Genomic DNA, 11,025 nt, shown 5'->3' on the forward strand with positions numbered 1-11,025 from the left:
TTGTAAATCGGAGGGAGAGAAATTTTCCCAACTTTTCATTCGAGCTTTAGTTCATCGTTTTTTTTTTTTTTGTTGTTTTTTTCTGGTTTTTTTTCCTCGATGCATAATACATCTGGATACGAGATGTACGTGCATTTGAAATTCACGTCGCGAAAGAGAAGAGGACGAAGAAAAATGGGAGGAAAAAAAAGAAGGATATTCGGCGATATTTGCCCCGGCGAATAAACGAATATATAAATTATGTTGTTTTATTTTTATTTTTTTTTCGCCCAGGTACGTCGCGCGGTCTAACTTCGCCACGTATTCTCCCAGTTATCGTACACGCGTAGTCGTGGAAAAGTGAAAAATTCGATCCAGCGAAAAGCAGATGGTTGTATTACCTGTAAAACAGAGTGGTAAAGTTTCGCGGCAATTTTATCTTAAGAGACAAGAGAATACGGGGGTTGAATTCAGAGACCGCGTATCACGCACGCGCCGCGCCCTCGAAACTCGAAAATTCCAACTCGAAATATTCTTACTCGTGTTACACTCACAGGTATGTACGATACGTGTTTCGCGTGTAACTCTTCGGGCATATATGTAAAATAGTAGAGGCGACCGTTTTCCCCATGAGACAAGTTTGTTTAAGGCGACGTACGCGGTGTACCGCCGCGGGCTTCGCGACGTTAATTAACTTTACCGAATAATTAAGCCAAGATTTAGAGAGCAAAGGGCTTGAAATAAAAAAATAGACAAGAAGAAAAAGGAACGAAAGAATCGAAACGGATGGAAGAAAAAAAAATGAAACAAAAACTCGAACGAACGAACGAACGGAGAAACAAAATCAAGGAGATAAGCTCACGCGCGCTTGCGAGATCCTCGTGTATATAACCCCACGGTACCCTAATATACCAAAAATGAATCCGATAACGGAATTTATTGTACCGAAAGTACGAAGATATGTGCCTCGTATAATCCTACTTATCACGGGAAATTTCGTGTTAAAAATACCCGGAGATTTATCGAACGTTTTATTTGTTCGTTTGTTCATTTTTTTTTTTTTTTTTGCTTCCTCTTAGTTTCTCTCCCTCATTTTTCACCCTGTTCTCGGTTCGTATGCATGAACAGAATACGTGTGTACACAAACGAGTACATACGAAGTATATACCGGGGCACACATGATCGCTCTTTATTTCCTTTTCATTTTTATTTTATTTATTGATTCTTATTTTTTTTCCATTCTATTTTCTCTTTCTTCGCTAACAAAGTGAAAGCTTTCAGAATCGAAGCTTGTAACCCGCTACTGCACTCCGAGGGAATAGCGGCGGCTAAATGTCGCGATATATCAAGTTTTATCGCAAAATCCGAACGAACATGTTGCAAAATCCTGTGACGCCGCGGCTCCTGGTAACGATTTTTATTTCTCCTTTTTTTTTTTTTGTTTTTATCGACGTAAAAAATATACCTGATCAATCTGTACACGTCTAATTGAGTTAGTTTCTAATTGCTGTCCGTCACGATGTCGTCGTTGGAGGATGAGCTTGAAAAGCTCGTCTTCCGGACAACGTCTCAATCCGTTCCAACGAACACCGTTGAGTTAAATTTTTTTTTTTTTTCTCCTTTTTTTGGCTTCATTTTTCACGGGGGATCGATGCGGACAAAAAAGCTCGAATGGAACGATCGGTGGTAAAACCGTTTTGAAGAGGGGAGGGGGGGGGGGGCCGATCAATTTCATTGAACTTTTCTTTTGTTGGAAAGCAGAAGAATGCCGTTTTTATCTCGTTTTTTAAACTTTAAGATATCTTTCTCCGATCCGAAGATATGATAACGCTTGAAAAATGGGCTTTTCGCAACTCCGGTGGACCAGGGGGGGCGAAAGGAAATAAAGCTTTGCAAAAAAGGTGGTCAAATGAACTCGCAGACTATCCGTACTACCTACTACGAATTCGAACCTCCGTATCGTCAAAGAATAGAAGAGGGAGACGATCCTTTTAATTCTGAAAATTCAATCGAATCGACGTTGTTGAAAAAAAAGCAATATAAAATTCCAAATTTTCAGCGACGAGTTCGGCGCAATTTGACAATTTTCACCGAACCAAACGTGGTACAAGTTTATCCTGCAATTTGCCATCCCGTCGTCCCGTACTATTCAGGTTTAGTAAATGACGCTGCTGATCTATTCGGAGGCAACCTCTGGGATAATCCTCCTTGGAGAAGATACGTGTACATATATGTACACACACACATATATACATGTATATGTATACACCCCATATACCGCAGGGTGTACAGCGATGCCTGAATATATATTCCTGAACCTTGAACAAGCCGCAGAGTTTCCCTCGGGTCGAAGTTACAGGAGTGAACGCATTCATAATGCATGTGATCCCGACACCCTCGCGTTGCATTTCGACACCATTTCTGATTTCTTCTACCTCCCCCCTCCACGTTATCCGCAATAAATCGAAATCGGAAATACATGGCCAATACATACGACCGATCGGCACACATAAATCCGATCGAATATAATACATATATGAATCCGGGGCGCGAGATATTCTTTTTTCCCTCCCTTAAGAAAGTCCTCCGGATTTCCTCTCTCTCTCTCTACTTTTCCCTCCTCGGACGAGTCGATTTCGGATTTGGATCGGCGAGGATTTACATTCCACTTAACCTCGCGAGACGAAGCAAGAGGAAAAATAGAAGTAAAGAAAAAATTTCGGACACTTTACTCCAAACCTTCGCGTATATCGCGTAAACAGAGGCGTATAAATTTGGAAAGGATTAGAGATCGACGATCCGAATATCGGGATTGAAAACAGGAGAACGAACGCTCGTGTTTCGCGTATTTGTCTGCCCCCGGGGAGTTTCGGCGCACGAAATAAAGCTACGCTGAATCGAAAATCCGCCGATCCAAAGACGCTGCGCACGTTAAATCGCCTGTACAACGTGCCGTTGGCACAAAGCGTCGCCGACCTTCGTGCAACCTATCCGCTACTAAACTGAATTCGGCCGGTGGGGTTCGCCTTTGGGGAAGGCGAACGGGACCCGGGTGCGTCGCGACGCCGAAAACTCCGGAGAACGAAAACGCCGCGTCGACTTCGAGCTATCGTTTTATATACGGCCGTCTACTTATGCACACGTACATGTAACGCGGCCCCCAACCCCCTCACCCTCCCCCCACCCCCCTGTATACCAGAAGTGCAGTAGCGAAGCTGCTCCCACTTCGCCGAGAGGTTCAAGATGGTGTTAAGGGTAGTGAATGGAGCGAGCAAAGGATCAACCGAGTGGCTGAAAAACAAGAGAGTAGTATGTTTCTCCGTGCCGGTTATGCCGTATCGATCATCCACTAGAGAATATGTATACCCGGCGCTAATCTCGCGCCTTCGAAGAAATATGCGGAAAAAAAAAAAAAACGAGGGTAAAAAAGTTGCGGGGTGAAGAGAAACTGCATCTCCCGTCCGTCGCACCCTTTCGAACGGATATAATTACTCGAGTGATTTGGGAGCGGATAAATTTCAAAATTTCAAAACGAAGAGTCTATTTCTCTTCTAGTCTATTTGTATTTGTATTTTTTTTTTTTCGAATGACGAAAAAGTTGTAGAATTTTTTTAGTCCCCGATTTTTCTCGCCTTTATTACGGGAAATACATTTTTCCAATTAGTGTCCTGCGGGGGAACGGCTCGCCTTTTTGATTTACGAGTGTTACACTAAAGAGAGAGCGAAGGATTATTTTTGAAGAAAATTAACGAACGCGAAGATTGGAGGAAAGTCCGGACCTCGTTATTTTTTTCGCGTGTCTTCGGAAAAGGAGTCGGTATTTACTTGTGCGGCGGGCGTGTATATTGACGTCGGGAAATCAGGCAGGCGCCTCGAAGTTGCTTTTTACACGTCAGTTGGAAGAAGGTCGACGTCGTCGCGACACAAAAATCACGACTGCTATAGGCGGTCGTTTTTCATCGCCGGAGTTACACCCACGTATTACTCGTACGCCAGCCCCGAGGAAAATCGCGAAAACGTATGAAAAAAAAAAACAAAACAAGACAAATAAAATAAAAGTACACACATGTACGTACGTACATGCGAAAAAGCAGAAACCCTCGCGAAAAACCTAACGGACAAAAAAAAAAAAAAAAGGAAAATCCTCACGTTTCTTCTCTTCATATCGCTCCCTATCCGCCGACCCACGTGAATTTCTCCACACCTGACGAACGAAAAGGAAATAAATAAAAATCGGATATGAATAAATTGACGGGGGAATTTTATTTTTTTTTTTTTAGCCTGAAAATATGAAGGTGTATTTTGCAAGGACAGCTGTGTTTTGAAATGTTTCTTTCTTTATGTATATAAATTTTCAATTCCTGGAGATTTGTCGGAAGTATTGTTCAGGTGCGCGAGAAGGTAAAAGAAATAGTGAAATGGGTGAGGAATAGAAAAATCGAGGGGTTTTCAAAAGAGGGTAAATATATGCGGAATAGAAGAGATCATTTCGAACGGTTTATTCATCTGTAGACTGGCAATAAGCCATCGGGTTCTTTCGAGTGGACGAAACGATTTTTTTTTTTTCATCAAAGTAAATAAGAGCATCTGAAATTGCCGGCCAATTTGCTAGGCCTGTGAATAATGTTCAATTATAAAATGGTTATGGAGATTTTTTCACAGCATATGCACGGTAATTTGATGTGGAAACTGGAAAGAGAAAATTCGTCGATAATCGATAGTCGATAAAAAGGAAATAAGAAGTTCTGCACTAGCAGGTGGAAGAAGGTTCGAATGCACAATTTACACCGATAACTCGTATATCACTGTAACATACACGCTGCAGATAAAAGCCGAGAATCTTTCTTTCCGTAAATTAGTCTAAAATGTTCTGAGTAACGGAAATATTTGAGGACTTACTCCATCGCATTTCTTGGTATAATAATCGTTATCGGAGCGTTGATTGCAAGATCGTTTCCATTAAGACGACGTTTTCATTTCCTTTTATAATTTTCATTTCTTTTCACGATTCTCCTTTTCATCACATAATACCTATTCACGTAATTCGTTACGAATTAAATGAAATCAATTCTAAAATACTCACACTCGACGATTATTATCTATACATAAATGTGTACGGAATATACGCGAATTCCATCTGTACACATATTTAGCGCGTTACCTTTAACTCGTTATCGATTTTCCGCCCGATTCCACCCATTTAATTCTCGATTTAATTAATCCGAGCTATCCCGAATCTTCGGATCTATTACAGCGGGAGGCGAGATGCGAATAAGAATAATACATTCGGGGCGGGGGGGGGGGGAGGCCCAAAATTAATTGGACGTACATGATAACGAGGGCGGCATTATTGTGCTCGCCCGAATCGGTTGACGCGCGGAGGTGTTGCGGTATAATTACCATATTCGATCGTTGATAATTAGGAAAATCCAACAACCGCGTATCGGTCGTTGCGTGTGAATTTATTTATTTATTTTGTTATTTTTTCTCTTTCGAACGGGCGAAAAATCTGTCGATAACCGAGAGGATTTAGATTCAACTATTTCGCAGACTGCAGCAGACACAAACGCGGACGCGGGGAAGAGCCTTTGTCATTCAAATCGGAATTGAATGGAAATTTTTGCATCAACCTCCCGCGTTTTCGCGAAGTGAACGATTCTCTGCTGAGAAAAATAGGTAACAAGGAGCTACGAATCAAATATAAATGGGAAACGGAAAGAAGGTGCAAATATACGAACGTCATAGGTACACTCGATCGACGAAGAAAAATCATTAAATCGGAATAGAATCTGGTTTTTTTTTTTTTGCCTTTCATTTTTTTCCCCCCCATCGCGGCGAGCGTTTCCCCTGCACGTTTTCTCTTCCTCCGAGTCTTCGAGAAACTTGCGAAGAAAATGAAATTCCGAAATTCGCGGCTTACGACGAATCAGGTTTGATATTTTTAGTTTCTCGTTTTTCGTCTCTCATCTCTTTTTAATGCTTTAAAACACGGTCTACATAATGGAACGACGAAAACAAAGGGATGTACGATATAATCGTTTTTTGTGTTTATAACATTGCGAGGACACAAGGCCGAGGCGAAACGATTGTATGGGGTATAATAATAACGAGCTTATGGGCACCCCAGAAAGTACCCCTGCATAATTTTCTACCGTTGATAAAAGCGCCTTCCATTTCCGGTTCGTTTTCATTTATTCTTTTTCTCTTTCTCTCTAGCTTTCCTCCTTTTTTTTCGCATTCTCTTCATGCGTGTGTAATACCTGTATGATAAATACCACGAAAAAGATAACGAATGCGTGAATGTGACGGTGACTATTCCGCGCTTTTTATTTTCGAAAATCTACTGTGATTTTAAAATTCGATAAAACCGCAGCTGCATCTGTGTACTGTGTACGATATATCTGTAAAAAAAAAAAACCCTCCACGAATCGAGGGCTCCAACTTCCGAGAACCTTTCGAAGAAAATTACGCTCTCTGTAGTAAACCTAATTAACGAAATTCCCATCACGAATTTCAACGTATAGATACAGATCGAGTTTCGAGTAAATTAATTTATCTCTTCGTTCGCTTCGTTTCAAACTTCTCGTTTTTCTTCTCCTTTTCAAATTTCAAACAGTTTAAAATTGTACAGATCGATAACGTTCTTACACAACGTTGGACAAAATCATTCGAAGTTTCGATCGAACGATTGGAAAAAAAGAAAGAAAGAAAAAAATTCATGTAGAAATTATCCCACCGGATCGAACAAACACGCGAATCTCAAATAGGATCATAAACTATAGCTGCCGGTGGATATAATGCGACTCTTTTATTTCATTACATAAATCGTAGCGCGGTAATTCCCAGATGGAAATAAAGAAAAAAAAAAAAAAAAGCTTCACATCTCTTTTTTGACCCTGGATCTCCCTGGGAAGGGGATTACCTTTCTCCGATTATTTTCTCGACTCTCTGTGCACGGAATGATTCCCTTGTTTTTTTTTTTTTTTTCTTTCTCGTTGCCATTTTACACATCCAGATGTAACGCAGATGGCTAATAAACTTTTTAAAAACCAGATGGATAAACTTAACGACATTATAAATAACGTAATCATCTCACCGTGTTTCCGCAGGTGATTTTTCCCCTTTTTTCATCGACGATTAATACAGTTGACAAAGATCCTTCCTCCGTTTATCGGTGTTCAATTTTAGTCAGTTTCTTTACTTTTTCTCTCTTGTATAAAAAAACCAATTATCCATAATACGGAAGCTCCTTACCGATCTCGTAACTTTTGCGAGACGAGACAATGGTTGAAATGAAAACTTTTTCATCAAATATTAAATCCCCCATAACGAGGACGACGATTGCGTTCTATATATACAATTAACGAATCGCCCCTAAAAAGAGAAAAAGAAAAAAGACTCTAATTTTTTTTTTTGTTTTTTTTTTAATACACTTCTTCAAGTCTTTTCTCTTACATAAATTGCGTGTTTCTATCTACACGTCGTATCACCGGTAAACGTTGCGAGATTACGCGCGTGTGCGTTGAAAAAAACTAACTGAAACAAAAAGAAGAATTCATCGGTCCCGGTTAAAGGGGTGGATGTAAGCAGACGAAGATATTTTCTTCTTTTTTTTTTTTAGTTTAAATGAAAAAAATTCGTTTTTCGTATCACCATAAAATTCAGGTGCGACGATATATCCGCCCGCACTTCGATACAATGGTAGATATTATCGATACATGATGAGATACGTCAATTGAAGTGTACGTCACTCAACGCAACGTAGGCGAACGTTTAACGCAAACGTAGCGTACGTCGGTATACATGTGTATATCGTGAGTTTGAGATCTTCGCCGAAAACCGAACGCAAAACGTTATAATACAACTTGCGACGGAACGCAGCGTAGTTGAAAACCCGGATGACACGCCTCTCGCTGTGCGAGGATATGGACCACGAAAGGGAGGCTGTGAGACTGAGCCTCGACGTCGGCGCCACTGCGCGCGCAATTTTCCCTCGCTACCGAGCAACCCCGTACCGGGGATGAAAAAGGAAAACGTAGAGAAAAAAAAAAACAAGAGTCAACCAAAAGGATGAAAAAAAGGTTTTTTCTGTTTTTTTCTTCTTCTTTCTTTTTCCACATCCTGCAACTTCGCAGAATGTGGATGTGATAATGTGGTGACGGTCCGCCGGTGTCAAATCAGCCCCGAGAATCAAAGAAAAGTCAAAAACACCGCTTTTTCGAGTCATTCGTTTGATTGTAGAATATATATATATAAATTTTTTTTTTTCTTCATTTTTGCTAAACATAAAATAGATCAAAGAATTAGATACGAACGTCGCAACGGAACGTGCGAAAAAAGGAAGGTGGAAAATTTGAAAAAAGAAAATATTAAACTCGGAGATAAAAGTAAAGCTGGTCATAATGAGCTCTGACCCTGACGTATGAAGTAGCAGTTTTCACGACACTTTTATAACTGGACACACTGAAAAAGTTGAACTAAAGTAGCTTAAGGCTGCAATCATACGAGATCTAGGGTAGGTAGGTACATAGGTATGGCGGTTCTAATAAATGTCTTTCATTACCGTTGTACCTGTCCCGCACTTGTACTCGTATCTACCGATCCTTTTTTTTTTTACCTCGTTTCGTATCTCATTTTCTCCTCAGTTTTCTTCCTGTTTTTTTTTTTTTTCCTGTTTTTTTCTCGTTTTTTTGTCGACATCCGTAGGAACCTCCGGTTGAAATTACGCTAATATCAGCTGTTATATATTTTTGATATCCGAGGAACGTCGTGTAATAACCTGAGGTTACGAGTATATTTGATAGAGAAAGTGCATATGAACCTACTGTAGAGTTTCCGTCTACCGCTGCGAGCGACCGGCCTGTTTGACTATAAAGTGTAAATACATGAGTTGCGAGGATCCATGTACACGCGGTGTACATAACCGTGCACATATGTATATATAAATAGTGAAAAAGCAGCACGACTCGTGCGGGGGGAGAGAAACTTCAAACTTACAACCCTTCGAGTGTGAAAACTTGTGCAGGGAAAAACGTTCTCCCAAAACATGAGGTATCGAAAAACTGACCTATGAAGGATCTGCTGCGGAGGAAAAAAATTCGGAGAGTCGGTACGAAAAGGAAGGTTTCGAAAGCTAGAAAAATAAAAATTTTACTCCGAGTTCGCGGAATTTATTTTGAAAATTTGAAATTCAGTTGTCGGGTGTGAATCCTTTTTCTACGATACTCGGTAAATTCGGTTCGCAGACGGTTCCCTTGATCAGCGTAGAGAAATCGCCGGATAATATTCTGTAATTGATTTCGTCGAAGTTCATGGTGCCCAGAATGTACTTTTGAAACCTGTTGGAAAGCACCACCAGCCTTTCGGTGTCACGGTACGGATCCTTGACGATCTTGACGCTCGTAACAAATTGAAGCGTCGTCGAATTCTGGGCCAGGATTCCCTGAAATCGTTCGAAAAATCGTTAAAGTATTTCAATCGTTTTCGAATCTTTGGAAAATCATTCTCCCGAAGTACACTCACGACATTAGAAGCCTCGAGATAATTTTCTATATTCCAACACGCGATCATGGATTCGGAAGCATAACTTTCCACGAATACACCGGTTTTCTCGGACCAATATTTAGCGATTCCTTGACTGATGTTCATTTTCAGAGAGGTGAGTTTGTAATAAGTGGGTTCGGAGCCCGTACAGGAATCGTGTAGATCCTTGAGCTCTATGGCGTATCCATTTTGAGACGAAAAAGCGCCTACCAGGAGAATATCATTTTTCAAAAATCCGGGCGGCGATATCGCACTTTTTGACAGTCCTCTTTTTAGGTAGAATCTCTCTCCAGCGACCTCGAAGTTCGATCCTTCGTCGTTACCGGCGAACACCGAGTTTCTGATCCTCCAGATTTTTTTCCCATTGAATATAAGCAGAACGTTGCTTTCCACGTCCGAAAAGTACACCTGAGAATCGGGGAAAAATCGGTGATCCTGATCTCGAATACGATAGAAAATTAAAAACATTAACAAACCCATAATTGATCGCAATAATCTCCGTGGGTTTCGACAGCCTGTATTTCGAAGTTTCCTCCTTTACCCGTTCTCCCAATCTGCTTCGAAAACTTAGACGGAATAAGGACGTCCTTGACGAGTTCGTCATTTTTTGAGGAAAACGCTCGAATTCTAGGCGGGCAAACGTGGGTGTCGCCGATTTTACCGGTATCGATGAACCAGAGTCTGTTGCACTTGTCCAACTGCGAATATACAATAGCGTGAAATTCCTGGTTATGAAATACTCGAGAAAAGTATCTCATTGTCATCTGATTCCATCTGGAAACTCACCATTAATTTACTAACGCTCGATATACCCGAGCAACTTCCGTTGTGCCAATTCCAATTTGGGTAGGGCATTAAAAGCGGACCACCATTTCCGGTTTTCGATGATACCGTCGATAAACTTGCTGGGTTATCGAAATATTTCGGGGTAGCTATCACGGTTCGACCATCTGTTGGAGACGAGAGAAAAAAAAAAAAAAAACAAACAAAATGGCAAAAATTCAATTAAAGACCGATCAATTTTTGAACCGAATACAAAAATTTCCTTCATCACCTTGCAGAACCTGACTGTCGGTCGGTATGATTTTCCTGTAATCATACTTTTTTTCCTGGACAAAGGCTCGTTTTTGTCCCTCGCTTTCCCACAGGTAATCGATGTACTTCCATTTGTGAATTACGCGGAGTTTGGCCGCGGTGCGAAAATTGAAAAAACTCAAAATAATCGGCAGTAGAAAAATCCCTCGGAGAACGATACCCCTCATTGCCATGTTTTTCAATTTATATTCCAAAAATGTGGAAAAAAGGAAAATACATGCATAAATTTGAGGAAACTAAGTAGACAAAAAATAGACGAATGATCGGTACTAGCGTGTGCGGTTGGATAAAATTTTTGCTACTGAAAGTGTCAGTGTGGGAACACATTTTATATACCCATGATTGTCATTGCAATCGATGAGTGATCAGGTGTTGATTATGATAGAAAATTAACGGGGTCATGATATT

The 11,025-nt window shown here is 40.6% G+C and overlaps 2 protein-coding genes across 2 annotated transcripts in view; both read right to left on the minus strand.

Moving 5' to 3' along the window:
- Positions 1 to 7,907, minus strand: part of LOC105689997 — an 83,966-nt gene extending 76,059 nt beyond the window's left edge. The window contains exon 1 of the mRNA XM_048654177.1: positions 7,076 to 7,907. The gene's annotated coding sequence lies outside the window, so the exon portion shown is untranslated. The remainder of the gene's footprint in view (positions 1 to 7,075) is intronic.
- A 1,216-nt stretch (positions 7,908 to 9,123) lies between these two features.
- On the minus strand, positions 9,124 to 10,904 carry LOC105689998 (major royal jelly protein 2-like). Its single transcript, XM_012407464.2, has 5 exons — positions 10,577 to 10,904; positions 10,309 to 10,472; positions 9,999 to 10,220; positions 9,502 to 9,930; positions 9,124 to 9,421 (listed from the first exon to the last, which is right to left on the minus strand). Exons 1-5 carry the CDS (start codon positions 10,788 to 10,790, stop codon positions 9,170 to 9,172), a joined length of 1,281 nt encoding a protein of 426 aa, XP_012262887.2. The 5' UTR covers positions 10,791 to 10,904; the 3' UTR covers positions 9,124 to 9,169.
- Positions 10,905 to 11,025: the final 121 nt, after the last annotated feature.

This window comes from Athalia rosae, chromosome 4 (genome assembly GCF_917208135.1).
Source record: "Athalia rosae chromosome 4, iyAthRosa1.1, whole genome shotgun sequence".
NCBI lineage: Eukaryota > Metazoa > Arthropoda > Insecta > Hymenoptera > Athaliidae > Athalia > Athalia rosae.

Excerpts from the sequence above, each read along its gene's own strand:
- LOC105689998 (XM_012407464.2), bottom strand. The coding sequence starts at position 10,790 with ATGGCAATGAGGGGTATCGTTCTCCGAGGGATTTTTCTACTGCCGATT. Across the intron at positions 10,221-10,308 it reads CGAGCGTTAGTAAATTAATG|TTGGACAAGTGCAACAGACT; the intron begins GTGAGTTTCCAG and ends GTATATTCGCAG. Across the intron at positions 9,422-9,501 it reads ATCTCGAGGCTTCTAATGTC|GGAATCCTGGCCCAGAATTC; the intron begins GTGAGTGTACTT and ends GAACGATTTCAG.